The 27,968-nt window shown below is 39.2% G+C and overlaps 1 protein-coding gene across 7 annotated transcripts in view; it reads left to right on the forward strand.

Annotated features, from left to right (window-relative positions):
- Positions 1 to 285: 285 nt before the first annotated feature.
- The window catches only part of STXBP5 (syntaxin binding protein 5), a 115,655-nt gene continuing 87,972 nt past the window's right edge, over positions 286 to 27,968 (forward strand). For all 7 annotated transcript variants that reach the window (XR_015708265.1, XM_087774910.1, XM_087774911.1 and 4 more), the window contains exons 1-2: positions 286 to 1,146; positions 2,960 to 3,057. Coding sequence is in view for 6 of the 7 variants with exons in the window: in XM_087774910.1 (XP_087631036.1) it covers positions 994 to 1,146; positions 2,960 to 3,057 (251 nt within the window). In the remaining variant the exon portion in view is untranslated. The remainder of the gene's footprint in view (positions 1,147 to 2,959; positions 3,058 to 27,968) is intronic.

Below are 27,968 nucleotides of genomic sequence, written 5' to 3' on the forward strand. Positions count from 1 at the left end.
GCCCCCCCCGCACCCCTCAGGCCGCCCCGGTCCCCGCGGGGCGTCGCGGCGCGGCGGGGGGGAGCGGGCACCGCCACATCCGGGTGCCGGCGCTCTTAGCGCGCATGCGCGGCTGCCCCGCCGCTGCCAGGCAGGGCGCCGCGGTAGTCGCCGCCGCTCCTCCCCGGGGCGCTGCGCTTCCGCGTTGTCAGGCAAGGGGGAGCGACCGTGAGGCGGGGGAGGCGCCCTCCGCGGCGGCAGGAGGAGGAGGAGGAGGATGGTTGTGGGGGCGGGCGGCAGCAGCAGCAGTAGCCGCTGGCAGCAGCCGGGAGAAGCCCCGCTGGTGACTGGCTGGCGGCACACGTAGCTCTGAGGAGGCGGAGGGTGCCTGAGCCGAGCCGAGCCGCGGGGCGGGCGGCTGCGAAGGGGGGAGAGGCTGCGGCGGCGGGAGGGCAGCGGCACACGCACGCACGCAGTCACACGCAGACGGATGGCAGCAGCGGCGGCCGCGGCCGCCACGATGTGAGGCGGGCTGCGCGGGGGGGCGCGGAGGCTCCGCGGAGAGGAGAGGAGAGGCGACCCGCACAGCCCCGGCGGCGGGAGGGGCGGCCGGGCCGGGGCGGGGCCGGCCGGGCCCGGGGCGAGCCGTGCGCCCCGGCGGGCGGGGCGCGGAGCGGAGCGGCCGCGGGCGGCGAGTCTGGGACCGGCGGCGGCGGCGGCGCCGGTGGGCTGACCGGCTCCTCTTTGCTTGGCTCCAGTCTCCGTCTCCGAGCCCGCGGGCCCCGATGAAGAGCGCCCCTGCGCTGCCGGACTGACGCCTCGCCGCCGTCCCCGCGGACGAGGAGGAGCGGTGCCCCGCGGCGGAGAGCGCGGCGCCCCTGATCGCGGGCCGCCCCTGCACCGCCCTCCCCGGCGGGGGCTCGTCTGCCGCCTGCGGGGCGGGCGGCGCGGCGCGGCGGTGATAGCGCGGCGGCGGCGAGGCCGGGGGTGCGTGGAGCGCCGCCGCCGAAGACCATGAGGAAATTTAACATCAGGAAGGTGCTGGACGGCCTGACGGCGGTGTCCGCCGCCGCCTCGGCGTCGTCCGCCGCGCAGCAGCAGCAGGCGGGGAACCGGGAGACCGAAATCCAGGAGACGCTCCAGTCCGAGCACTTCCAGCTCTGCAAGGTGAATGAATGCTGCAGCCCCGAGCGGGCGGCCGGGCGGGGAAGGGGGCGCACCGCCGCGCTGGGCTCTGCGGGCTCGGCTTCTCGGTGCCGACCTCGCCGAGCCTGCCCGCCGCTCCTGTTGACTCGTTTGCATTTATTATTTTGGGGAGCGGGGGGGGAGAAGGGAAGGAAGCGGTGGGTGTAGCTGTACGGGTCCGGCTGGATTTCCGTAGTCATCTTTCCTGGAGAGTTTCAGGGTTTGTCGTCTTCTAGGCTCCTGCATGCGTGTAATATTGACCGTGTCCGTGAAGGCTTCGTAGAAAGAGTGGGATGGCTGTGGGAAGGAGTGATACCTAGCTGTAGTGCAGATCTGATTATCGCGGCGTTTGAGTAGGAGCCTCTGCTCATGGGCCCGAAGGACAGGGCATCTGTCGCTCTGCATTATTTGGAAATGCATTTATCCCCTTCCCTTGTGCCTGAAGAAGGCTGTAGACGTTTGTGGTGGTTTCGCTGCAGTGTGTTGCCAAGCTGCCGATGCTGCTATTGCAAATGTTCTCCAGAGACAGAGGAAAAGTTCCTGGTTTTTTATTTGCTTGTGTGTGATACAATAACTGCAGTTTGTGTCTGCACACTTCAGAAAATGATGCAGCGAATTAATCCACCAGCTGTACCAAGAGGAATAAACACTGATTTGAATATCAATACCTATTTTTATCTTTACAATGCACCCATGGCCTAGCTTGAGATGGATGAGCTTGTTTGTGGATCCTCCTCCTTCTTTTATCTAGTATTGCAGGTGTTTCTGCCACTTTGGCAAGTTGTTCATGAAGGACATGGACAACAGCAGAGCTGTTACCAGTTAGTATTTCACAGTGAATAAAATCTGAGAGTTGTGGGGTATGCCTGCAACTTCAGTGAAGTAAAAGAAGTATATCAGAAGTTTGCTATGCATTTATGAGGTTCTAAAATAACTCTACTTTAAACTAAAGGTTTTGAAATGGAAAAGCTGCCATTTGTGTGGCTTACATTGTGTGTATAACAGAAATAAGAGTAGGTGACACTTCTATTATATTCCCGATTCTGATTAATTGCAGCCTGAAAGTGTAATGGAGTTATTGCTTGGTCAGTTACCAAATTAGTCTTGGCTAACCAAAAAGCTGAATGTGCCAATAGCTTCATGTTAAGAAAGAATCTTGAGGGGTTTTTTTGCTTTGTTTCGTGGGGTGTTTTTTGGTTTTGTCTATTTCGGGGGCTGGTTTTTTTCTTCTTTGAGGGAAGCAGAGGGTGAGAGCTTGGTTCTGTGGAGCTTGGGTTGTTTTTTTCTTAATGTGCTGAGAGGTTGCACTGTCATATGAGGCCTGTTGGATTGAAATTGAAGTGATTCTCAGAAAAGCAGGTCTAGTAATTTGTAATAGTTTTAATGACAAGTCTGGCTTTGTTGCCAAACTTCCTAGGAACATCTCAGATTTTAATAGTTTAGTGCCTTTGTTAGAGCTAAAAATAAGATTACTCGAAGAATGAGGTAGGTGAAAAAATAAAATGCTGACTTCATACACTCTTTGTACAGAAGAAATGCAAAATTCAAATTAAGTTTCAGTAAGTATGATTGTCACTTGATGATCAAGGGTGAATGAGTAATTATGACTAAAAAAATCTTTTATAACTGGTTCATGTAAGACAGCTGATTTTCTCAGTCTGTTGTTAAAATGCTTTGTAGTTCCTATCTTAATTGTGATTAACACCGAATCCTGTTTCCTAACATGCGATATTGATTCTGTTTATTTTTGGTCTGCTGCTTGACCCGTCATTATTGCGATGCTCTGACTTGTTAGACTGTACGCCATGGTTTCCCCTATCAACCGTCAGCCTTGGCATTTGACCCTGTTCAGAAAATACTGGCCATCGGGACTCAGACTGGAGCACTAAGGCTGTATCCTTTTATATTCTGAAGTGGATTTAGTGCACCTCACGCAAGTGATATTTTGATGCAGCTGCTGGAACCATTCAGAAGTCTGGTGGGAACCAGGTATGTAGGAGGGGAGAAAAAAAGCTCTCTTTTCGGTTGGTGGGTGGCCTGGCTGTTCTGGTTGTTCTTTGTGTCAGTTCAAGTTGTATTAATGATGTGAGGTATGGCTGCTCAGTCCCCATTATCTCGAGTTAATATATACATTTTGTAGAGGGTTACTAGTGTGCTGACAGTTTATGGCAGCTGACTGTAAATCTAAAGAGACCTGGGCTGAGCTCTGTTTTGCTGTTCAGCTATATCCTCTGGGATTGACAAATTCCATGCTGGTTTGTAGTTTGTTTTTGGTTTGGTTTTTTTTTTTGGTCTTGTTCTTGAGATGAGCTTTGTAATACCGTATCTACCCGGTACTGCTTCTGTGTTGCCAAAAGATGGTTTCAAGTGGGGACGCTAAAGGGTACAGGAATTGTATCTCGCTAATAGTTTCCAAGTGACTGAGATGAGCAGAATGAATTTATGGAATAAAGCACCAGTAACCCTGCTTCTTTTTGTTCACTAAAAAGTGAACTACCCATATGTTCATAGGCATATGGTACCATAGCCATATGGTAGTATCCCAGCCATGTAATAACATGTGTTTAAACTTTTATTTTAAAAGAAGATGCCCTGTAGATTCTTTAATCCACACTGCCATTGCCCGAACCTTATTTTTCAGCAGAACAGAATGAATTCAGTTCTCTGTTGTCCTGAAATTGTCTGAACTGTGACCTTTTGGGGAAAGGCTTACGGCACCTTGCTAGAAAAATTGACTTGATCCTCTTTAAACTGTAGGTAAATCTCATCTTTTCCTTTGCTGCTTATATTAGTCTGCAAGTAGACCTTATTTTGTTTTCTTCTGTAACATCACTATGCTGTCTGTAAGGTTAATTGCCTTAAGAAGGTTGTCTTTTACAAGTTGAAAAATTAGAACCTCAGTATCAAATCAAAGGCTTGAAGAAGAGGCTGAAGTGAAGTAGCTTGTATGGTATCTATAATGATATCTATTATGAACTCCCAAGATCTCTTAATTCAAAGTATGAGTAACAGTAATGACCATGCAGTGTTCTTAATGCTGTATTTGAAACTACTGTTAGATCCATAAATTTTGGTTTTAAAAAGGTGGTAAAGGTGATTTAAATGAAGCATGGGTGGGTGGTGCTGCTAATTACTTTCATATTGGTAGAATAGATGAGAGAACAAAGACCTAGAAGTAAGGATTTGGGTTGGAGGAAAAGGAGATATCAAAATGCACCTGTTTAGAACTTACTCACCTGTAATTTTGGGCAACATGATGTTGCAGTTTGGGTAATGACGACTTGATGAAACTTGTTTACTGGCACTTACCCATGACTACACCTGTGAATTCTCAGAGTGTGAATTGCTTTCTAAATAATCGAGAGAAGTATTGCAAGATTGTGAGGGAAGAAAGAGTTACTGTGACAGGAAGCAGTAACATTGACGGAAAAATGTATTTCCTAAGGGAAGAAGTTTCATGCAGAAGCTGAAACGTTTGTGCTCCCCTAACTTGATGAAGGAGATGAATGTGCTCCTCTGTACCTTGATACAGATCTTGATTCTTGGAAGAACTGGTTAAAGGCCCTCAGCTGTGCCTGATAAGTTGGCCCTGTAACCAAACAACACTGCAGAAGTTACATCTTCTATGATTACTTGCTCTTTGGGATGGAGGAGTGCAGGCAGAAGGGATAGACTTGGACATGTTCTCAATGTAAAACCAGGCTCTCGCTTTCTGCCTAGTGAAACCAGTTTGAAAAACATTCTTTGGGAAGGAGTGAAACTTGCAAGAAGTGCTTATTTCATTCTATTGCTCAAAGATAAAAACACAACCAAAAAGTGCTTGTTGACCTACGGGATGCTTTACCTGGTAAGTTTTTTTGCAAACAATAAATTATGTGCAAGGATTCATTAAAGTGGGAGCCACTTACTCTTCAGAGCTGCAGAATTGTTTTTAATTGAAACGAGGTGTGGACTAGAAAGGTTGAGAGTCAGGAAAGAGGTATTCATTGAGGAGTAAATCTTAAAAGTGGGAGAAAAGTCAGTCCTCATTTTCTTCTGCATTCATGTTATGAGAGTATAGAAGTAAAGGAATGATAATGCTTCTTTCATTGACTACCAGCAGATGGGAGCTAGGTATTAGTGTTTTCCTTGCATCTTCAAGTATAGGTGCGTCTTGTCAAGCCTTCGGTTCCTTCCTATTGCAAGTAAATGATCTGAGGAACTGTGAAGCAAGGTGTGGTGTTTTGTTTTTTTTTTTAGAAAGGGTATTGATAAAATATTAAGTCAAGAAATGAGCTAACTAGTTTTAGATTTCATTAATATGTAAAAAAAAATAATATTACAGTCCTGATTGACTTTGGGCAATTTCTCAGCTGACCCCTTTACAGAACATGTTCTCTGTATTTGAGCAGTCTTCAATTCAGGTATTTTAACGTCAAAACCAGCATTGATGAGAACAGATTAATGTAAGCAGGAGTTTTCTTAACCACACTCCCATCTCATTCTTCTTTACGAGGACTCTGTAACCACTACTGGAGGAACACAGAATTTTAATACACAAATACGAAACGTTGTCTCTAGTATTGATATAGGGATATGTAAAAACAAAACTAAAGCTTTTTCTGAAGAACCAAAATCTGTGGATACAAATATACTGGGAGTTCACTGACTTAGTGTATTTATCGATTAGCAATAATTAAGGACAAAATAACATCAACACTGTAGTGAATTCTCTGAATCCACAAAGTAATTGTGAAAATGGAAATACCTAAACTATAGGTGGCGTGTTTCACTAATTGCATTAGAAGTAGAGTTACTACTCTGTTAGTATTCTTTGTCCTCGATCCTAGGCTTGGGTTGAAATTGGAGGAGAGCATTGTGGAGTTGGTGACTTAGTGTGCCAGAGGCAGTACTTTGAACTTCAGTGCCCTTAAGCAGCAGTTGGTTCTAGATCTTGCAGTTTGAAGAGGGAGAGAAGTCCATAAAAATATTGGGAGGAGACTGCTTTTAATGTAAAACTTTAACCTTATGAGTCACCAAAATTACAGTTTGGGTTTATTCACTAGCTTAACTTGCGCAGTGTATCCCTTGTATTCTTTTAAAAAAAAAAACCCCTTGATTCTATTTCCAGAGTTACTTAGAAATATTTCTAACTCTGATTTAGCTAGGAGACTTAAAAGCAAGTGTTTGAGGCAGACTGATACTGCTCAGGTATTATCCTTGATTAGAGAAGTATTTTGTGCCCTCCATAGAAAGGAACATTTTGAGCAATTAATAACAAAGGCTCTGTTCTTCTGTTTTCAGCTATGGACAACAACTTGGTTCCTTTACTGTGTATGAGGAAAAGTTACAAAGTGTATAGCTTAGTAGAATACAAACCTTGGAGAGAGGTCAGATGCTGGACCCACTACTCTTGACTGTAGAACAGCCAGCTGATGTGACCTTCTCCCTGACATTAGGATCTGTTGAAAACAGTTAAGCTGTTTGATTCTGTTCTCTGTATTGCAGGGGAAACTTAGTGATGATGTAGGCACAAGAGCAGAAGCACAGTGCTGAGTGACATAAAACCTTAAATTTATTTCTCACATACACCCACACTCATCTGCTCATGCTGTTCCTCTGAGTTCATGGGGCTGATCAGAGGACACTTGTTCCAGCTGCTTGAGGTGTTTGAGTCTTGGCTGGTGGCCTGGCTCTTATGTGTGGCAATTCCACCTCAGGCTCACCCTTCGGCACAGCGCTGGATGCTTGAGGATGTGTTCCCCACAAGGAGCAATTGTGCTCACTATTGATTTCAAGCTGCAATGGTCAGTGTAAGCTGCTAGTGGCCTCATTTGTCACTGCAGGCCAATATCTTTGACTTTCTCCATACTTAAAGTGATTTAGCTGTTGTTACTAGGGTGGCTTTCACCTTTTGATCTCTTGTCCCAAATGTGTTAGATATCAAGTAGTTAAAAGTTCATCTATGCTTTGCTGCTTTCCTGTGCATACCCAAGTCATTACAGCAGGACACATAGTCTGTAGTCTTTAGGAAGTTTTGTGCATAATTGGTTGTGCTTTGTTTTCCCAGCAGATATCAAAACCTTCTAATGAGTTGGAGTTGAGTGTATGTACTCAAGGTTTAACTTACCTGAATGGTGTGATTGGGTAGACTTTACCCTGTGACATCCTGACTGTGTTCAGTGTCATAGGTAGTAGCCCTGCTTCTGTCCTGTTCGTTGTTTTCACTCTTCTGCTTAAAAGTCCCTCAGGAAGTTGAATGTGATGTGAACAGGGTAGCACTTAAACTGTAAAGAGGTTTGAGAAAGGTCAAATGGACTTTTTCAGGATTTGTCTGTCTTTAGGATGTTGTTCCTCAGAAGTTTAAATTATTAATTGTACAGCGCTCTGAACTTAATAGTCAGCTGAGCTTTTTTGTTTGCTTTTATAAGAGGTAGAATAAGCTTTGAAGCTAAAGCAGAAAAATTGAAGGAATTCTCCTGCTCCCTGCTGTTTAACTGCTCCATCTTAAACAAGTTTCTTCAGTTTTCTGTGCTTTAATTTCTCAATAACAAAACCAGGACAGTATATCAAATGAGATGTATTTTGATTGTCTGCCAACATGAATGCAACATCTTTATTGGTGCTTCGTGCCTTAAAAATACTCATTTGCGGCCTGGAGCTCAGTCTCTCTCTTGATAGAGAGAATTCTAAAAAGGAAGACCATTTCCACTAGAAAGCGTTGAGAATAAAGGGGGTACCTGTAGAATAAGCGTTGTGCCTTCCACACAGACCAAATTGTGCCTAGAACTCTTTATTCCCAAGCAGAATAGGTTCTTTTCTTAAAGTTTGTTTTTTTTCTGTTGCAAACCCAGTTCACAGGAAGGAGAAAAATTAGATTGTTTGTCATTCTGTCATTAAATATCTGAAAGTCCCAATTGTTCTGAATGTCAGTGTCTGTTCATTTCCCCACATTCTTTTCAGCAGTAAAAGATGACTTTTGTGTAAACAAATGGCTGAAGTTTTCATATATTTGAGGCATATAAAACTTGCTGTCTGTGACTTCCATTCTCTGGCCTTTTGTGAGAAGAATTCAACTGTTACTCTTCGATCAAAATAGCTCAAAGCCTGGATGTGGTTCCATGCAGTCAGTTTCTGATGAAATCTTTATGTTGCTGCATCTGGATAGTTTTGCTGTAGATGTATACCAAAAAATTCAAGCCATTCGGTGAATTCTCTGAAGCTCTAACAAAATTCCATTTCAAACTCTGATGTTGTGATATCCATTAAAAATACTTTCCCTTTGGATCATTCAGACTATGGAAGGCAGTCTGACTGGTTTTTTTTTTTGGTTTTTTTTTCTTTCACTGAAACATCAGCTTGAGATGTGGGGTTTTTTTTGAAGTAGCTCTACACCTGCTCTTTCTCCCTGCTGGAGAAAGGACAGTAGGGTAATGGCTGGAGTTGTGTTTACAGTATGCAGAGCGAAGATTTCAGTTTTTCAAACTGAGCGTCTAACTGTGAAGTTGGCACAGCTTCAAGTGGGAGACTGGATCAGATGAACCTGGGGGGTCCTTTTCAACCTAAATTATTCTGTTATTCTATCTATTCTGTGAATATACCAAAGTTGAACTAAACTACTGCTTTGTGGATTGTCAGGGGTTTTTGGCATTTGTACACTGAAAAGAATAGTCTCAACCTTTGCCAACGTTCTTCTGGACTTCAAAGAAATCTTCCTGTTTTGGGAGGGGTACATCGGTAAAGCTGCTAAAAATATTGCAATAGTGTCATGCCAGAGCAACTCTGTGATTATCTGTTAATAAGAAAATGTTTATTGGCTACCTTGCCACCTAATTCACAGAGAGTAGCTTAAACAAGAAAACTGCTTTGCTTAAAACATACATTAATCCTATCACATTTCCATTTCTTTTAACACTACCACATTTCTTATCATATCTTCCAACACTTAGTTCATGTGGGTATTGTTAACTCTCTTACATCTTTCTTTCCATGAAAAATCCCAATCCCTTAAATAAAGAAAATCAACTACCTTTGCATATTCTGAGGTGAAATAAGGCCAAAATGCCATGATGAGACATGTAACTCTTAAAAATGTATGGAATTATAGCAAGTTAGTCCTACACAGAGAAAGCTATGATTGAATTCTTCATAATAAATAGGATGGTGTACTTGTTAAATCTATGGTTACGCTTGTTGGGAGACTTGATAATACTTCCATCAAAGCAAGAAAACTAAATGCGTCTTTGATTAGATGTATTATTGCATATACCGTAGTTCTACTAAACAGCTTTCAGTAGTAATTGCTTTTGTTCAAAAATACCTGACATATAACTGTATTAAATCTCATACTGTAACTTACAAAAATGAACTTTTCATAATGAAAAATTTTTATTCCCTATTTTACCAACAGAGTAGAAGCCTAATGGATATAGCCTTGCAGCTTCAAACTTGCTGGGTCATAGTGAGCTTGGGGAAGGAAATGTCTTCAGAAAGCACGTGAAGTTTGCAAGGCTGCAGGTGTTACCGTAGCACTCGATAGCCTGTTTCCTTGTACCTCCTAGCTATTTGTGAAACACCGAGGTGGTATGGATTGTGTGATCTGATGTTGTTAGGGTAAAATGTACCAGGGAGTTGGACAGCTGGGGCCCATCTTGGGCTTTCAGACTTCTGGTACAGTGCTCAATTCACTAGGCTCTTAATTTGACATTTTACTGGATTTGTTCTTTCTGAGTCATTCTAGAAGGGCTTTTAGAACTGAAGTAGCATTATTGCTGCAGGAGAAGAAATGAGCAGTTTCAGTAAAGTCATGTCTGAAAAAGTAGAAGCAGCTCACATTTGAGATGTGTTTAAAGCTTGAAAGTACAAATCAAGGTTGTAAACCCTTCTGAACAAAACTTACTGTTTGGCAGAAATTTTCTAACTGCATTAGACTTCTAAGAGTCCAGGTCTCTATTTTTACAAAGGTTTCACAAGGCAAATATAAGTGTTCTTACACATTACCTTTAAGGTGACTATAAGTGCCCTCTGTTGTTATTTTTGTTTCCTATGGCTCTTCTAGAACTGTTTGTTATTTCTCAGTTCAATGGAACAGTAGAAACCCGCATTATTTATCAGGGTTCCCATAGCACATCTGGTTTTGTAGGGTTATCTTTGTAGAAGCTCAGTGAAAAACAGAATAAAACTTGTGAATTATTATATTCTATATGAAATTAAACAAAACTGGAGGATGTGGATTTCGGGAACAGTTCATTTTGTCCTTAATCTTAGCTATGTGGTAATGGTTTCACACTTTGAAAAAATTGAGTCCTTAGCAGTGTTGAGAGAGTTAATTCTGCAGTAGGTCTTTCTTTAATCTCTTGTGTCTTTTCTTTTCCTCTTGCTACTCTTGATGTGGCCCATCCTGGAATGTACCATCAAACTGATCGTTCTAATTTTTTTTGAAAAATGCAGATTCTGAATCCTGCAAAGTACATCTGGTTAAGTAGAAAAGACTACTTCTCTAGAGATCCAGTTCTTTGACATGAAGTGTATTTATTTGTTTGCCGGTCTGAAGAAGTTGTTTGTGGTACTTGTGCACCAAAACAGCATATGAGAGCGCATTGCTTACTTGCTGCAAGTATGCCGTCTTTCAGCAGCTTTTGAGTTTACCTTATTTTGCTGAACCATAAGTTTAAATTGTGGTATCGTAATTGGTACTTGGGTGCTAATCAGCATAGCCTCTTAGGATTCAACTGGTGATGACTTGGGTGACCTTTTTCATGTCAACGCTTCTATCATAGGCACTTGATAATAATACAGCTTACATGTTTATCAAAGGGAACGCCAAGTAGTGATATTTCTATCACTGGATTTAGCACAGTTTAAAATAGTGAAAGTCTTGGAAATAGCTAAAACTGAAATATTTCACTAGTAAGGACTGTGGTAGAGTGGTATAATTCCATATTTAGTAGATTTCTAAAATATGTAGCAATTCTGTCAGCCTGTGGAGACTCATACTGAATCCTGATTCATCTTGATTTTTTTACAATGCTTTAATGAAATTACTTTTTCTGTGGCTATCATTTAGCCTGATCTGACACCTTGATGTTCAGTTTAAGACTCTATGCCACAAATGAGAACTGTGTTGTCTTACAGTTAAAATCTCTCCTTGGTAAGAGATTCCAAAACTGCTTTTTATGTCTGAGATCTGTACAACTTGATGATGGTCTTGATCTGTGTACTAGTTGTTCTAACTTAATCGCTTCCTGCAAAGACTTAGTCTACTTTGAATCCCTAAGCTTCTCTTAAAAATATATATATTTATATATAAAAGTTTCTAGTTATTGATAGTGCTTGTATTGAGGCAGGTATATTAATTGCTGACTTAAGATTGATTCTAATATTGTATTAGTAAAAATTTTTCACTGAAGTTCAGGAATAGATCTTCCGTAGTCATTTGTCCACAGTAGTTCTACTCTGCATTAGTGGTTCTGTACTTATGGATATTTCTTTTACTTTGAATTTTATCTTAATTATCTTAAGTGTCAAGAATAGTGAAAGTAGGTGCAACTTGAAATGTGTGTCTGATAGTATAGAAAACAAAGTGCAAGATTAAATGCTTTGAGGAATGCTAGGTTATGCTGATTGAGCTAATTAAAACATGTGAAACTGAAATTTTTCGTAATAACAATGATGCTGATCTTGTAATACTTGAAAAAGTGCAGTCTGAAGTGTTGCAGTTTGCAAAACCTACTACTTGATCACTCTTCTACAGAGAGAAGTTCATAGCTTCATAGAAATAACTAAGGCTACTTTATTCATTTTACTGAATGTCATGGGCTTTTGTTTCCTAAGTGCCTTAAAAAGGTAGTAACAAAACCTGGCTTTTGTTTGGGCAACTTGAAGCTTAATTTCCTTCTAAAATTGAGATAATTGCGGTGACCACTGCTTCCATGTCCAGAATAAGTCTTAGCCTGGTCCACTCAAACCAGACAGTGTTCGTAAGAGCAACACTGGTGGAGAGGGGAGGTCAGGTTCTCTTCCAAGAAGGCTGTACACCAAACTCACCCTTTTTTATGAGGTGTCTCCCATGGATTCTCCAAGAACTAATTGTCTCCTCCTGCTCCTGTATTCTTGTGAAAAATCTTTACAAGAGCTGTTTTAACTTTGGAAACCAGGAAACTAAAGAAAGAATGTGGATCCAAAGGAAGCAAGGCCTTTGTACTTCTGCTTAGCGAGCTACTATTGTATTGTGTGATTTATGCCATTTCAAAGCAGGGGATTGCATTGCAGAGCCTCTTGAAGCTGCTGCCAGACTTGTACTCTGTATGTGTTTGATTAACATTATTAGATCTGTGGTTCACTTTAAGATGATATGTTTAACACTTCAAGACTAGCCAACTAAAGAGGTAATCCAGCTGGTGTCCAATGTTTTTGATAACCTTTTCTACTAAAGGTCCTGTGTCTTTCCCACCAAGTAACACCAACTCGTAGTCAATAGAAGCAGATGGACAAAAGCAATTTGCATTTTTTCTACTTGCTCATTAGAGAAAAAGAATAGAATGCTAATTTTTCGTGATCACTTAATGTTAAATTGATAGGATTAGCTTGTCTGTAACTTTTTTTAGCATATGCTCTATCCAGTCTTACTACCTTGTTAAACGGAGCAGATGTTCATCTTCGCAGTTGAAAAACATTCTTGATTGAACTTTGTAGTGTTGATACTGGAACAGTTACTAAGCTTTAGTGATGCTTATTAATACGCAGAATGGGCTGCATAGCAATAACTTGCCTGGCATTCCCTTTTATACGTGTTCCAAACTTGTGCAGTAAACTGGTGCAGTGAGATTAGCTTCACAGCTGCCCTTAAATGTCAGATAAAAAGGAAAGCCACCAAAAAAAGCCCCCAGTAAACTTCCATTTAAGTGACTGAATATAATGAGATTTCTTGCTGGCATGGTGAATATCCCTTCATTCTTTAAAATAATTAGGTGGGGAACATAACACTTTGGAAAGAAATCCTGGTGAGTTACTAACCTGGAAAAATGAGATCAGGTAGCCTGCCTCTTTAAAGTACACAGTCTTATTAGTAATGTCCCCATGTTTTCATAAGGGCCCCTGGCCAAAGGAAATAGTATTTAAATAACAGCCACTCACAAAGAATACTACCATTTTCTTAATCTTGTTTTGTACTTGCTTCTCTATCTTTCAGTTAAAAAACACTAAATGAAAACATAGGTCCAAAAACTTTTTTCAATTACCCACAGTATACGTGGCTGCCTAGCACTTGATTGTACTTGTTTTCTTACAGACATTGCCCATGGAAGTACTGTGAATATAGTCCCTATTATGTTAATAGTCAAAGGGATAGTAAAAAAAAAAAAAGTAGTAAAATAGAATGGGATTTATACATGCTTTAGAGGATGCTGTGGGGAAGAGGCAGCAGGAGTTAACTTTTATGATATTGTTTCTTTTCTTATTTAAGTAGCAAAGGACAAAAACTGCTTAACTTTTGAATTATGGCAGTTTAAAAGAACTGTGGGGTTTTTGCACACCCTTTCCTCTGCGCCATGAACATTCTGCCAATGAGTTCCAGATCTAATAAATACTGTTCTGGATAAAAAGAAAAAAAAAATAGGAGGAGGAGGTGGTAGCATTTCCTGAGCAAACTTTACTGACTTTTGATGATCTGTTCTTTCTGCTGGCAATTCCCAGTGGGAGAAGCAGCACATTAGAAGGTGCTAACAGTGAAGTTTGGTTACAAAATATTTGGGAACTGCAGTTTTGCATTTTAGCATATCCTATCCAGAAGCAGTTCCAGTACTTCGTGATTGTCTTGTTGCACGTAACAGTGCATTCTGTCATTTCCAGACCAGGTTTTTCAATGACATTTGTGCAGCTTCTTTCACCTCCTGTGATTTTTCTATAGATAAACTGACTGAAACTTAGTAAACACATCTCAATACAGGAAAGTTACCTGTAGCACATTCAGTGTAGTATTAGTGCTAACAGCTGTAAAGGCTCCTGTTACAGCAGTTTGCAAATACAGCTCTACAGAAATAAAAACTTCTACAGGTCTGCAAGTATATGTACATGACAGCTAGTGCATAGCTATAATTGGAGAGCTAAGTGATCAGTATTTGAATGCATCAGTATCTCTGTGGTCCCCTACTTTGCAGAACTGATTTGTATTTGCAGCAGACTTTCTTTAAAGCTAGCTCTATTTTAGTGCCAGAGATGACAATTCCAAAGGGGTCAGAAATGTGATGGTGTGTGGTTTAAATGTGTGTGTATATGGTAGTCACTAAAAAAATTGTCTTGATGGGTTTTCTTGATTATAAAATAGCTAAAAATGAGGCTGTTACTGCTCTTGTGCCAGAGGGTAAGGTCATCTACCTCGGTATAATAAGCAGTAGAGGTGATCACTGTCACCAGTTCCTCTGGCAAATAGGAGCTGCCTGCATTTCACTTCAATGGACTAAAGTTGTAGAAATCCTTACTCTTTTGTTAAGGTTATGGACAGGGTCTTTTCCCTTAAGTGCTCAGAAGTGGCCTCAACTTACCTGTGTCTAGTGCACCCTGGCCTGGGCAGAATACTTACAGGCTTTAGCTGTTACCTTAGTGAAACCCTTTTAGAAAAGGATAGTTTCTAAAACTGGGAGGAGGGAACTATTTTGTTGTTGCCTACCTACAAGCTTTCATGACTCAGTGAAAGTTAGGTTGTCCTTTATGAATGTAGGCTTCTCCTATTTTCAAGATTGACTTGGGGGGTGGGGGCAGGGGTATGTGTGTGTGCAGAATAAATTCCTAGTCAGGCTGAAGAAACTTGGGAGACACTACTTCAATTCCAAGAACACTACTTAAATGTTTAGTTTGCAAGTTTTGTGTAAACTTCATAGAATTTCACTTGTCTGAATTCAAGCTGATATTTACTTGAGATTATACTAATACTTAGTGTATTATATATTTAATGTACTATATTATATGTAGCATATACAATATATTAAAGAAAAATAGGATTGGCTTAAACTAGGTCTTTGCTGCGATATAAAGATCATAGCAGTCAAAGTACAAAGCTTCAAATCAGTGAATACGTATTTTCGCTGAACCAGCCACTGAAACTTGGCTTTTTGATTTGTTTTTACCAAATCTGCCCAACAAACTTGGAAGAGCATGGTGAACAAAAAAGCATCATTTTACTGTTATATAGAACAACGGTGTGTCCACATCTTGAGTCCTGTGTTTTCCTGGTTTCTGCATTTTAAGTGGCATGGATTTCGAGGAGGGAAACTAGAATTGTTGAGAATAGAGTGGCTGCCTTACAAGAGGATTAACAATGCTTGGTCTCCTTAGTTTAGAGAGGAGGAGAAGGGGTAAATATGATCAAGGGTTGTAAAATCAAGAGGACACTGGTTAAAATGCATGCTGAGCTCTCATTCAGCAAATTTGCAGTGCAAAAACTAGGGGATATTCACTAAAGTACTATTAGACTGATTTAAAAGAGATAAAAAGCAATTTTTAGTTTGAATATAATGAGTAGTGCAATTCTAGAATTTGTGGGTGTGGGAGATGGTGTTGGCAGGCTGTACTGGTGGATTTGGGAGGGGAATGGACAAACTCGCAGACAACAGCTCTATAAGCAAATGCTAAAGGGACTAGACTGGGCTTTGTTCTCTAACACACCTAATCCACCCGGAGTGTTTGGTTTGGGAGTGGAAAGGCTGCAAAAAGTGGCCAGGCTTGTGTGCGCTCCTTCAATAACATTGATTGCTGCTGTAGGAGACAATGCTGGGCTGCATGGACCTCTGGCTTGAGTCAGCATGGTGGCTCCTGTGCTCTTAGTCTGGCTGACTCCTGTCAGAGGAAAGAATTCCTTAAACATGAAGTTGTTCAACTGTATGGTTGCACAAGCCTCATTTCAACTCAGTATTTCACGATGTAATCATTTTTATAAACACAACTTAAAATTTTCTCAGCTTCTGTGGTTTGTTAGCAAGGAGATAATCTTTGCTGCTTAAGCAAAATTTATCAGATGCCTGAACAGTTGATGAAACAGTTTCTATGGTATGGTAAAACATAAAATGTCAAGAGTGTTGGTGTGGTGTAGTGGTGAGTTTTAACATCAAGGAAGCTGACATGAGAACTCGAGTGTGGTAATCACACTGTGATCTGATAATGTTCTCTGCCTTTGCTTTTTTGTCTCCAATGGAGGTTACTCTTGCAATTAGAAGAGAGTGCTGGGCAAGCTCAGAAAACAACGGCCTTGAGTAAGTTTTAAGGGGAAAAACTACTTTGTGCCATTCTTCAAATGTCATAGTGTGCTATTACAGTTGTATCCAGTTTGACAAAGACGACATTAGTAACGCTTCCTGTTCTATCCTGCAGAGTAATGGACTGGCATTTTTAGGAATATAATCTCACTTGCTGGGAAAGCTCATTGAAAGAGACTTCTTGCAAAATATTCCTGAAATTATATTTAGCGTCAAACTTAAAATCAGCAGATTTCAGTTACGAAATACATAAAAGCGTAGTTTGAAAACTTTGTCCACATAATTTGTTCTACAGAAAAAAAAAACATCCAAAAGTAGAGAAACCTTTGTATTCTGAAACTTCTCATTGTCTGCTATAGTATATTAAAAGCATATAATTGTAAATTATACAAATGTACTTAATTTGGGGGGGAGTTCACTTCTGACGAAACTAGACTGAGTTGGGGATACTTGTTAGTGTTGTCTTAGTGTGTTAATGGTTAATCTTTAAAAATGGTTAGTGTAAGTGCATTCTGTATGAGTGATACTGAATCATTATAAATATATTATTTTCAGCTCCTAATAAGAACTTTTAAAAATATTTAGTAGTCTAAAGTATCTTAGTAGCTCAGTGCTGGTCTCAGCTATTATTTGGTATGTTACTACTTTGGTTGTCTTTTTTTAAAGGCCTACTAATAAATGCCATTCAGCAAACTATTTTTGTTGATGTGTGACTGGAATGCATGTATCAGTCTTGTGGTGGTTTTTAGTAAAACAGACTTCATCTTGGGTTTGCACAATAGGCCGCTAGTTAATGTTCTTTTTTTCACTTGTGTTTGAGGAGGTTATATGAAGAGATTGTTCCTTTTATAGTTGCTGTTTTGAATTATTGGAAATTATTGGTTAATAGAAATAATCTCTGCTTGTCTTTCAAAACCTAGTTAGTCTGTCTTTATCTTAAACATATGCAGTTTTCAGTGTCTGTACATGACTGATTTCTTTTTATCACTAAATGATTCTTCAGAAATACTATTTTACAGTTTTCAGGTGAGCTTTAGTACAGTGCTGCTTCTGGTGGAGTTAATTGTAGCTCTTGTCCAATAATAGTTTTGAAGCATGTATCCATCCTGGAAGAGGCCATCTCTGGTAGTCTGGGGTGAATGATTTAACTCTTTCCTCTTTCTCCCCTGCTTCAAAAGGATCAACTTTGTGTATGTATGTGGCTTATGAGGAAGGATGAGGCTTGATTCTGAAATGTTTCTTTGTCCCGACTGTGCAGCCTTGTTACCACACAGTGAATTTGAAGACTACCTGTTCTCTGTAGATTCGCCAAGTTTAGAGAGTGAAGCAGACTCAGAATGTGTGTGGGGATTTATAGGAGATTCTTGATTAAATAGCCTACTTCTTTCAGCTGTTCCTGGAGGCTGAAGTTGGGAACCTAGGCATTCATGGGGAAAAATGAGTAGTAATCAGACTTAAGGTTGCAGTGCTAGAATATCAATTGGGTTTTTTTTATAGTCCTTTGTTACAAAAGAAGTTGGGATACTTTGCAAGCAAAACACTTCCAGACTTGTAATGCTTCAAAGGATTAAAGTGAATCTGCATGCAGTTGGCCAGTAAAGATTCTCTTCTGGTAAGTGAAAATACACTTATCTTTTTCTTATAATATGTATGTGACTTGAATTTAGCTCTGGTGGAATTCTTTGCCATCAGAAGTCTAATGCTTTTCTTGAAATTTTTTTTTCAATTCACACAGAGCTACTGACCACTGTAATTATACAATGGGCTTTTTTCTTCCTGATTAAGATCGACATTGTGCTATGCTAACATTTGAAAGAAGAAATAAACTTTGAATGGTACCTTGTAAAGATGGTATTTATTCTCTTCAAACTTTTCTAGCCAAATCTTGGAAACAATATTTTCCCCTGTGTTTATTTTTTTCTTTCTAGTAAATGTTTAAGAGGGAACATCACAGGTGATTTAGTCTGACAGATCTCAAATGCTTACTACTCCAGCCTATATCTGAGCCTCCTGTGTTTTTACTCCTCACCATGCAAAGCACATGTAAAACTTCCACATGTTGCAACTCTAGTGAGTTGCAGTAGCTGGTTGAGAGTTACATCGCTGGTTTCCTCTTGTATTTTTTGATGGAAGGTTTTACAGAAGTGAACTTTGAAAACTAATTAATTTCATTTTCTCTATTGCTGAGTAGAAAAAGTTATCTGACATTCAAAACTTCAAAACAAATGTTTTAAAACATTTTGAGCAGTGAATTACACTGTATCAATGCAGGTTCTCCTGATTCAAAGCAGGTCTGAACTGACTAGGCTACAATGCCACATTAAAGTTAATGATCTGGATTTGCTGCTTAGAAACCATCTTGAGGTTGGATGAAGAGTCCTGTTCCAGACAATACTTTTCTTTTGTCTGAGGCCCTGGATATTTTCATGTTATGGCCCTTCTGAAGCGCTGTGTTTCACAGCTGGAAATTTCCCTAGAGAAGGTGGGAAACCCTGTCTATTTGACATCTGTAACTACAGGCTTTGAGATAAAAACCTCAGTAAAGCTCTGGACTGTGATAGTCTACCTCAAACAGTGTGTATTTGGTTTTTTTAATGTCTTTTTAAAATTTTATTTGCAGGGCTAGTACCGTGACTAGTGCTGATGACAGGGGTTACTTTTTTGGAAGATGCATGATTGCTAGGTTTTTAAATATTTTTCTTTTAACTAAGCAGCAGCCATTTCACTCTTGGAGTGGTTCTTGTGTAAATAAGTTGCTGAGGATTCCAGTGGGAACCAAATTGCTAAAAAAAAAAGTCCAAATTTCCTTAGTTTTGTACTTTAAAAACTGTCATTTTGAAAGTAGTAATTTTTTGAGGATTCTCACTGTATTTCTCTTCAAGCAGTTCTTTGTGCAGACTTGCTCTTTACCTTGCCTTCTTTTTAGCTTTTAAAAAAAGGGGGAGGAACAGTGGAAGTGTGAATGTCTTCCCTTGGCATTAGGGGAGCAGGGTGGTAGTGAAGGAGACAGCAGCACTGTGTGGAAAGGAAAACCTCTACTCTGTTTCTGCATTCCTTGACTATGCAGCAAGTGTAGACAAATGCTCAGCTTTCTTTACCCCCCATGACCCTTTCCTTGCTCGTAATAAATCAGAGGTCAAACTATTAAATTTCAGTGTGTGTATTTTTTAAGACAATCTCATTCTTGCAGAATTATTGCTAGATATTTCAGTTAAGCTTACAGGATTGTGGAGAAATGTTAGAAGTGCTGAGCAGCATAAACAAGTATAGCTCTGCATCTTTGAAGGGCTCGAAACTCTGATGTGCTGTAATAACACTTCCTTCAAGCCATCATGTGAAGAGAATGGCGTTTCCCCTTCCCTTGGAACTGGAACAGTTTCAGTTATAGGAAGCGAGTTGTAATATATGGATATTCATTATTTTGGATACTTTTATCTAGAGGAAAGAAACAGACATTTTATCTGTGAAACCTGCTATCATATGGCTCTATCTTGTAGTATAATTACCTTTTGAAATGTTTCCTGTGATTGCAGCATTTTATACAGAGCCTCTATTTTAAGATATTGAGGTAATGCTGCCACCTTTCTCCTTTTGATGGGATTTGGGCCTGATCTGGGTTTCTCCCCTCTCTTCAGCTTCCTATTTTCATAAAACTTACAGCAAAGTATTATCTGCAAGACTTCTTCCCTTCTGTCAAAGTTGATCAAAATAGCTCTTCAGCCTCAGAAATTACTAGCAGATGACAAACAAGTAAAACAAACATTCTTGTAATAGCAGGGCAGATAGATAATCACTGCCTGAAGTATCAGATGTTACTTGGAATCTGACAGGAACTGGAAGTACACAAGGCTAAAAGATGAGCAGATTCTCTAACATATCAAAAAAAAAATAAACGTCACTGAAACTAGATTTGCAAGGTAATACCTTCCCTCCATCTAGTAGTTAATGTGCCTACTAGAAAAACTGCAGGAAAGATGCATAGGAGAACTACCTTGGACTGTGCTTTTCTGTTGATGATCTGTTTTCCATCCTTTTGCAGTCTTGAACTGGGCTGTGGGTACTCGGAAATGCCGTAACACTGTCTGAATTATCCCTTTCCCGGTGCTAATAAAAGCTATTTGTTTCTGACATCCACAGCCTGTACGAAACAGTAGCTCTGTTCATACTCTCATGGGAGCTCTAGCACTGTCGAGTGGTGCGTTTCTTGGGACCAAGGAAAGCACCAATCTGAGGTCGTCAAGTACACTGAGAGCAGACTATAGGATCTAAGGTGGCATCTGCAACAACTTTAAAAAGAAGAGTTAAGATGGAATGGGTGGTGTTATTTTTAATGCTATGCTTCACATTTTAACGATATTGAAGAACTGCATGTTTTAATGCTAGGTTTCTTATCTGGCAACTTAATTTAGGTTTTTCTAATGACCATTTATCTCTTTTTGACACTATTTTTAAACAGAATTTAAGCTAAATAATGCAAAACATTTAGTAGTGATGCTGAGAGAGTGCATAAACTTTTAAAAATAAGTTACTGTAATACATTTGAGGAAATAATGAATTAAGGTTGCATAAGCAACTTATAGGGACAATGTCCACGTTTTAATAGTCCATCTCAAGTTGGATTTCTGGTAAACACAAGCCACAAAAATACCACTTCATGCAACACTGATATGCAGCTCTTTTTGTGGTGTGAAATGGAGCTATGTGTACTAGCACAAATGTCTGGACAAAATAGCTAAGTAAAATTACAGGTATTTCAACAAAACATAGTAATCCCTCTTAATATTTTGGCATGTAATAAACTATTTTTCCAAGTTCTATGAAAAGCACAGAAGATTTAAGAAACACTCTAATAAGTGGGAACTGGTTTTGCGTATTAAAAATAAGAATTCCAGCTCCAAGGTACCCCTTGTTTATATGAGGACATAGTTTCCCCTTTTGATTTTGGTGGAAGAGTGCCATCTACTGAATTGCTTGAATTGTACCTTAGTTTTTCGTTTGTAGTGGTAATTTTGAGCAAACCTTATATAAAGTTGCTGCTACTACTTTGATAGTAGTGAAATAGTAAGTTTCTCTGTTCCTTTGGTGATTTGCAAAACTAAAAATTATGCTATAGTGGAACCTGAGGAGGCTTAAAATAAAATTGAAAACACTGTTCTTAGAGTCTATATTGCAAAATACTTAAAGTAGCAATGAGAGGATAGTTATTGGTGGCTCGTATACATTTGAGGGTAACTTTAAAAATCTTAAGTGTCATTTTGAATGGAGAAGATTTAAGATGTCTCTCTACTTATGCCTTTGAGCTGGCTTCAGGGAAACTTTCTCCTGACACCCATTTGTTGCATTATGTTTGAATTAGGATTTAGACACTGCTAGCTGAAATATTTAAAAAGCAATTGCAGCAGTACTGCTTGTGAACATCACTTCAGGTATTTGGAACATCTTCCAGCTTGTGACCACTACCACTATAAGTCTGGGGACAGATTGTCCTGTCAGGTTGGTATAGACAGAGAGGTAAACTTGTATCTACCACCTTAATTTGGGGTTTAAGTTTCTACTTTTTGTGTATATAATGGAAGCGTTGGTACTTCTAATCTGTTACCCTGTTAGCACTTCCGCAGGTGAATTTGCTGGTAAATATTCCAAAAGGCTGCATAAGCAAAAAAAACTTGCTATACCTGCATCACTACATTGATAAAACTCCTAGTGATGAAATAAACTTTTTCCAAAAGGACGTTTGGAAGAGGGAGTTATTTCCATTATTGTTTCAAGGCAAAATGGTGTGGGAAGCAGAAGCGTGGATTTAAGCCTCATCCACAAGTTAAGTGATGAAGGATTGTGTCCAAACGGGGGAGCTCATATTGGTACTGGTAGACTGCAGCAAAATCTGGGGGAGAAATCTGTACACATGACCAGCTTAAAATTTAACTTAAGGTGGTCTTTAAGACCTTTTCCTCATCTAGATGTACCGGCACTCTGTTGATAATGTTTTTAGTTCTGTCTGCTTTAGTCACCTGCTTTTTATGCCTTATTTCTCAAAGAAAGTGAGTAAAAGTGGATATATGAAGAGTGATAAGTTGAATAGCAAAGGTGAAGGATGGTGCAAAACCTGGTTTGGGATAAGAGAAGAGTTAAAAGGGATTTATAGTTAATTTGAGAAATAAGGCATTGGTGCCAAAAAGAAAGATGATGTGAGAATAACAATTTCTGTAAAAGGAGAGAAATATTAACTGAGTGAAAGCAGAGGATCGGGAAGGGGGGGAAACAGTGTAGCTTATGTAAGTTGTAATAGTACCTGTGGTCTTACTCTATATAACCCCAAAATGATGTAAAGGGTTAATGAGATACAACTAAAAGTGGGACTAAGCAGACTAGACTAGCTACTACTCAGTTTGTAGGGAGGGGATTGAAGAATGAGCTTGTATTTGAACAAAGTTGAGATGAAATGACTAGTGATTACAGTTAGTGTCTTCTGTCATGAATATCCAGTAGTCAGTGACTTGAAAAGAACTGAAGAGGATTTGTTTTGCAGGCAAGAGTTAAGGGAAGTATTTTAGATCATGATGTATGAATGAAGAGAGACTTCTGGACCTAGCAAAGAATTGCTTGGCAGTCAGAAATCAGTGTCGATGGACAATAATTGATTGGGCAAGGATTGGCTATGTTCTTTGAAAATGTTAAATTGTCCTTCTTATTAGATAATATCTGTGGTTCTTTATGCTTTCATAAGTTAAACTAAGTAGGTATATAAATTCACTTAACATCTAGTTCAGAGCATTACATTTGTTAATGCTGCTGTTGGCAATGTCTGTACAAAATATTTGGACACTGGGAAGAGACATCATTCTTACTGCAAGTATTCCTCAGTTCTAGGAGCACAGAATGGCCCTGCCTTTAGTCTTGGCCAAGAAGCTATGGATGCAAGAGGAAAAGCCTGGTTAATTATTGTGATATAGTATGTGCTACCAAAAGGATGGATGAGGTAGGATATCTGTAAGAAATGTTAAAATTTGACATCAAAATTAAACTGGTTTAAATGGATGACAGAAGAGCAGGACTTGGAAGCATGCAACAGAACACAAAGATTTTTGCCTCTGAATTTCGATGAAGATCTTTCAAAATATATAATTATTTCCTGGATTTACTTTTCTGTAAAAAAAAAAACCCAACCAAACAAAAAAAAAACCTTTGGAAAAACTTTAGTGATTTAGCAGTTACTACTCATTTCACTGAATCTTGTGTAGTTGGAGGAACCATTATGCAGATGGATTTGTAGCAACTTCCTACTCTTTCCCTTTGTGTTCTACCATTCTCCTTCCCTTCCATCCCACCCAAAAAAGTACCATATTAGTCTACCTTTTTTGCAGTTAGTGCTGAAATACAGCTTTTAGACAAAAGTAGTAGAACCTCTTAGTACTAGAACCTGGATCAGGAAACAAAATGAGTAAAATCATGGAAAGCCTGTAGCCTTTTAGATTTTGTTTTTCAGTACTATGTTTAGTCTAAATTGATGTTTTTACCTCTTCATTTAACAGCATGCTTTGCTATCTGTGAATTGTGCATGTAGAAACTTATAATTAAAAACAATTTTGTTTCTTGTTTGATTTTAAATCAGAGATTTTTTTAATCCTGTTTGCATTTGTACTACTTAATTACATCTTGTTCTAACGAACGATTGCCTCTCACTGGCAGCTATAAGAAAATTCTACCAAATGAAGCCTTTACAGAAAATTTGCTGGCACTCCTCATAGCTGTTTGGGAAATACTGTATTTGTGCATATTTATGTAAGTAACTTTGAAGTTTAAGATGCACTTTGACTCCTAGCTATTATCATTGTTAGAAAATGGATCGAATATAACTACTCTAACTATAACAACACTATCCATTCCCTATCAGTTTCTATGCAAGCTAGTTCAATAATTGTTTAATTTTAAGATATAACTCATACTAATTTAAGCAAAAAAAGGAAGTGGTTTTGTGCTTTAAAATTGCTGCAACTTCCTGTATACAGAAACTAGTTAATGAACTTTAACTGAGATCTATGTACTTTGGTATTTTTTAAAACAGCTCCTTTTTCACCCTATCAATCTAAGATTTTATTTTTTTTTAAGGTTAGCATTGAATCAATTGGCTTCTGATGGAAGTCAGGGAGCTGAGCATTGTTTTATAAACAAAGTGAATACTTAGGGAAGTTGATCTGCATTTGTGCAGGAAATAATGTTATTGGTAGCTGTTTTGGAAGTTGAGAAATTCAGCTTCCAGGCAGTTGTGTAGTCAGCACTTCACTGGAATTTCTCAAGCTGCATTAGCAAACAGCAGTAGTAGTTTGCTGTAACCTTTTAAGGTAATATGATATTTGTAATAAGATCTGACATCAGCTGTTTAAATACCATACCTGTTGTTGCTCCCTTTCCCCCAACAGGAAAAGGACAAATGATATGCTCCCCGCCTCTCCCTAGGAAAGCATGAACTCTTAGGAGTGTCAAGAGATGTGAAAACTGCTGAACTCAAATGGTATTAAATAATTTAATGATAATGCATTTCAAATACTTTTTTTGGACAAACATAAACTATCTGAATGCAGCTTCTCAGCCTTCGCTATTATTTAAAAAAAATGAAACACTGAACAGTCAATACCGTTGCACTTTCAAAAATATTTGGGACCTTTGTATGATGTTAAGATTCCTAGAAGACGAGAAAAATAATGCATTTTCCAATATTTTGGCATGTAAATGGTTTCTTCCAATTTATCTTCCTGTTGTCCCCCCCTTCCTTATCACAAGAGAAGGGAAGACCTTTGGGAAAAACCTTTTGGTACCCTTCCAGGCCTGAGATCCTAGCTCTTTCATCTCTGAGGTGCCTTGCATTATTTTCATCCTCATGACTAACAGAATGAAGCTGAATGTAGAATTTTTTTAATTGCCTGGAAGTTAGTTCTTTACTCTCTAGGGACGCTGGATTTGGTTTCCAAGTATAATATGTGATGTTGACTTTTTTTCTGTCCAAGTAATGAGGTCAAACTGTATCTAGATATCAGCTAATTTGCAAGTGTTATATTTGCATGGAAGTTGCAGCCAGTGTCTTCTGACTGTCTGTATCTGATGCCTTCCTTTTCCTTATCCTGCTCCCTTACCGTCAGTTTTCTTGCCTTCTCAGTCTCCTTAGCCGGCAGAAGGAGACTGCATCATAATGGTCTGGCTGGAATTCCCATACTAAATTGTTACCAGTAATTTGATAGTGTTTCTACCTGACTAACTTTAATCTCACTTTTAAAGGCCTAGCTTGTTTTGCTTGGTGCTGTTATTTACATATAGGAAAGTAGATCTGAAATTTTAAAAAATATTATTGTATACTTTTGCAGACATAAATACTGAGACATGGGGAGGAAAAAAGACCTGCTTAGCTGGGTGATATAAACACAGCAAGATGCTATGCAGACCTCAAGCTTTAGAAGGAAACTCTAAAATCCTAAAGTTGTGGAAAAACAGCAATATGATACCACATCAGGATTGGTATGAAGTCTAAAACTCTCCCACAAGTATTTTGTAGATTTTTATTTTATCTTGTTTGGTAATACATGGATGTGAAAGGTCAAAGTCGGTTTAGTAGACAGTGTTGACTGTAGTACTTTCTGACTTTTTGAATAACTCTCTCTTGCTAAATAGCTGTGTGTCTTGATAGATTGTTCTTTATGAGATTGTTTCTGTGAGAGATCATGCTTTTGTATGTGGAAGTAATAGCGCTGAGTAGATCTAGGTGCAGGTAAGTGACAAACAGTTAGGAAAGTTGCATGAAGCTGCTCTTGTGCTGCTTAAGTCCTGCTTAGGTGTATCACCAGGACTTTATGGTATTCTGTAACTTGATGTAAATTAAGTCTTTGTTTTTTATCTGTTGTTGGATTGCATCCAGGCTTGGCAATGGTGAGTAATACCAGACAGACTTCTAATCTTTATATACTTAAAATACTATTTGGAAGTCTCACCATCATTGTGCGTTTCTTCTATGTTACAATAATTCTTGGGGACTGCAATCAAAGCACATACAAAAGTGTGTGCAAAATAAGTGGTGGCTTTGTCTATAAAAATAATTCAGGGTCTGATTATTAAGTAAAGTGGAATACTGCTACATAGCAATGCTATAGTAAAACATGCAGGTATAATAAGCAGTCCTGGAGAGCTATATGCTACAGACTAGTATACATAAGAATACTGTGAGTAGTCTACTGCCCTTAGTGTTTTGTATGTCATTCAGATCAGTGGTATGTTTCCCTCTAGTTGGAGATCTATTTTTTGCATCAAAATTGTCAAATGTTTAAATACTGTGATGTGTTACAGCTACAGTTTTGAGAAGTATTTAGGAATGAATTTGAAAAGCTGCTACAGTTTCAGATTTGTCTTAAAAATCTTGAGCTATAATAACAGTGGCAAATCTGATAGAGGAACATGGTCCATATCTTGCGCTATACCATCAAAACTTTTTATAGCAGTGTAATGACATGAAGATGCAAATATCTGGTGATAGTTTAGAAGGTGATTGATATTATAAATGTGTCTCTGTATACATAACTGACTTATGCTAGGAATTTAATTGATAGCTACAGTTTTTGCAACTGTCTCCTATGTCAGATGGGTCAACCACAGGTGAAGAACCCAATAGTCCCTAGGTCTACTTAGAGTAACTTAGCTTAAAGAATTAAAAAAAAAAAAAACAACAACCAAAACCTTTCTGAGGCTTTTATAAATATTCTGCAATTAGTTTTCTCTTTCAAAATGTGACTTCTAAGGGCAGATGTACACTGAGTTGCTCCTATGTAGATAAGCTATAAATAATAGTAATAATTTTTAAAAAGAATATTTTGCAGAGAGAACTCACGTATCACTAATTGAAATGCTTTAATTTTGCCTGGAAAAAAAAAAAGTGTAAGCTTAGGTCTGAAGCTTGTTTGGAAAAAATATCTTTTGGAACTGTTGCCTTTTCTCACAAATCAAAGCAAAATCAGTGTCATGCGATATTAAATTAGCGTGACACTGTGCTTTTCTTATGCATATGTTCTTATACACTTCTAGTAGTTACAAAAATGGACACTGATGTTAGGACATGAGTATGTTATCTCTTCCTTCTCTCAGCCACAGCTTTTGTCTCTTACTTGCTTTTTCAAAAAACGTGCAGTGAAGACAATGAAATACTAGTGCTTTCCAGGGTTAATTTCCTAATGGCAGCGGGGAACACAGAAGCAATATTCAAAGGTACACCTGAGAAGCTATTAATTTACCCTGTTTGTTAATATTTAGAATAGGGGATGAAGCAGGAATAGTAGAAAGAAATGCTTGGAAGTGAAGGAGGAAGGATGGGTCTTAGATTAGAAAACTGCTCAGAGCAGCCTATTTCCTCTAGAGCTACCCTAGGTCTTTGGCAGAGAGTTTTTGCTGTCTACAAAATTAAAATGCTTTGCCTGTCTTGTCATTATTCATTATAATTTTTGCCTGTTTTGGGGACTACTATGTGGTAGATGATCACTGCTTAGTACAGTGAGCTCCCTTGTCTTAAGCACACATAGGCAAGTATAGAGGATTTGGACA

The sequence above is a fragment of the Nipponia nippon genome, unplaced genomic scaffold (genome assembly GCF_047370975.1).
Source record: "Nipponia nippon isolate SJK-2023a ecotype South Korea unplaced genomic scaffold, ASM4737097v1 scaffold_4, whole genome shotgun sequence".
Lineage (NCBI taxonomy): Eukaryota > Metazoa > Chordata > Aves > Pelecaniformes > Threskiornithidae > Nipponia > Nipponia nippon.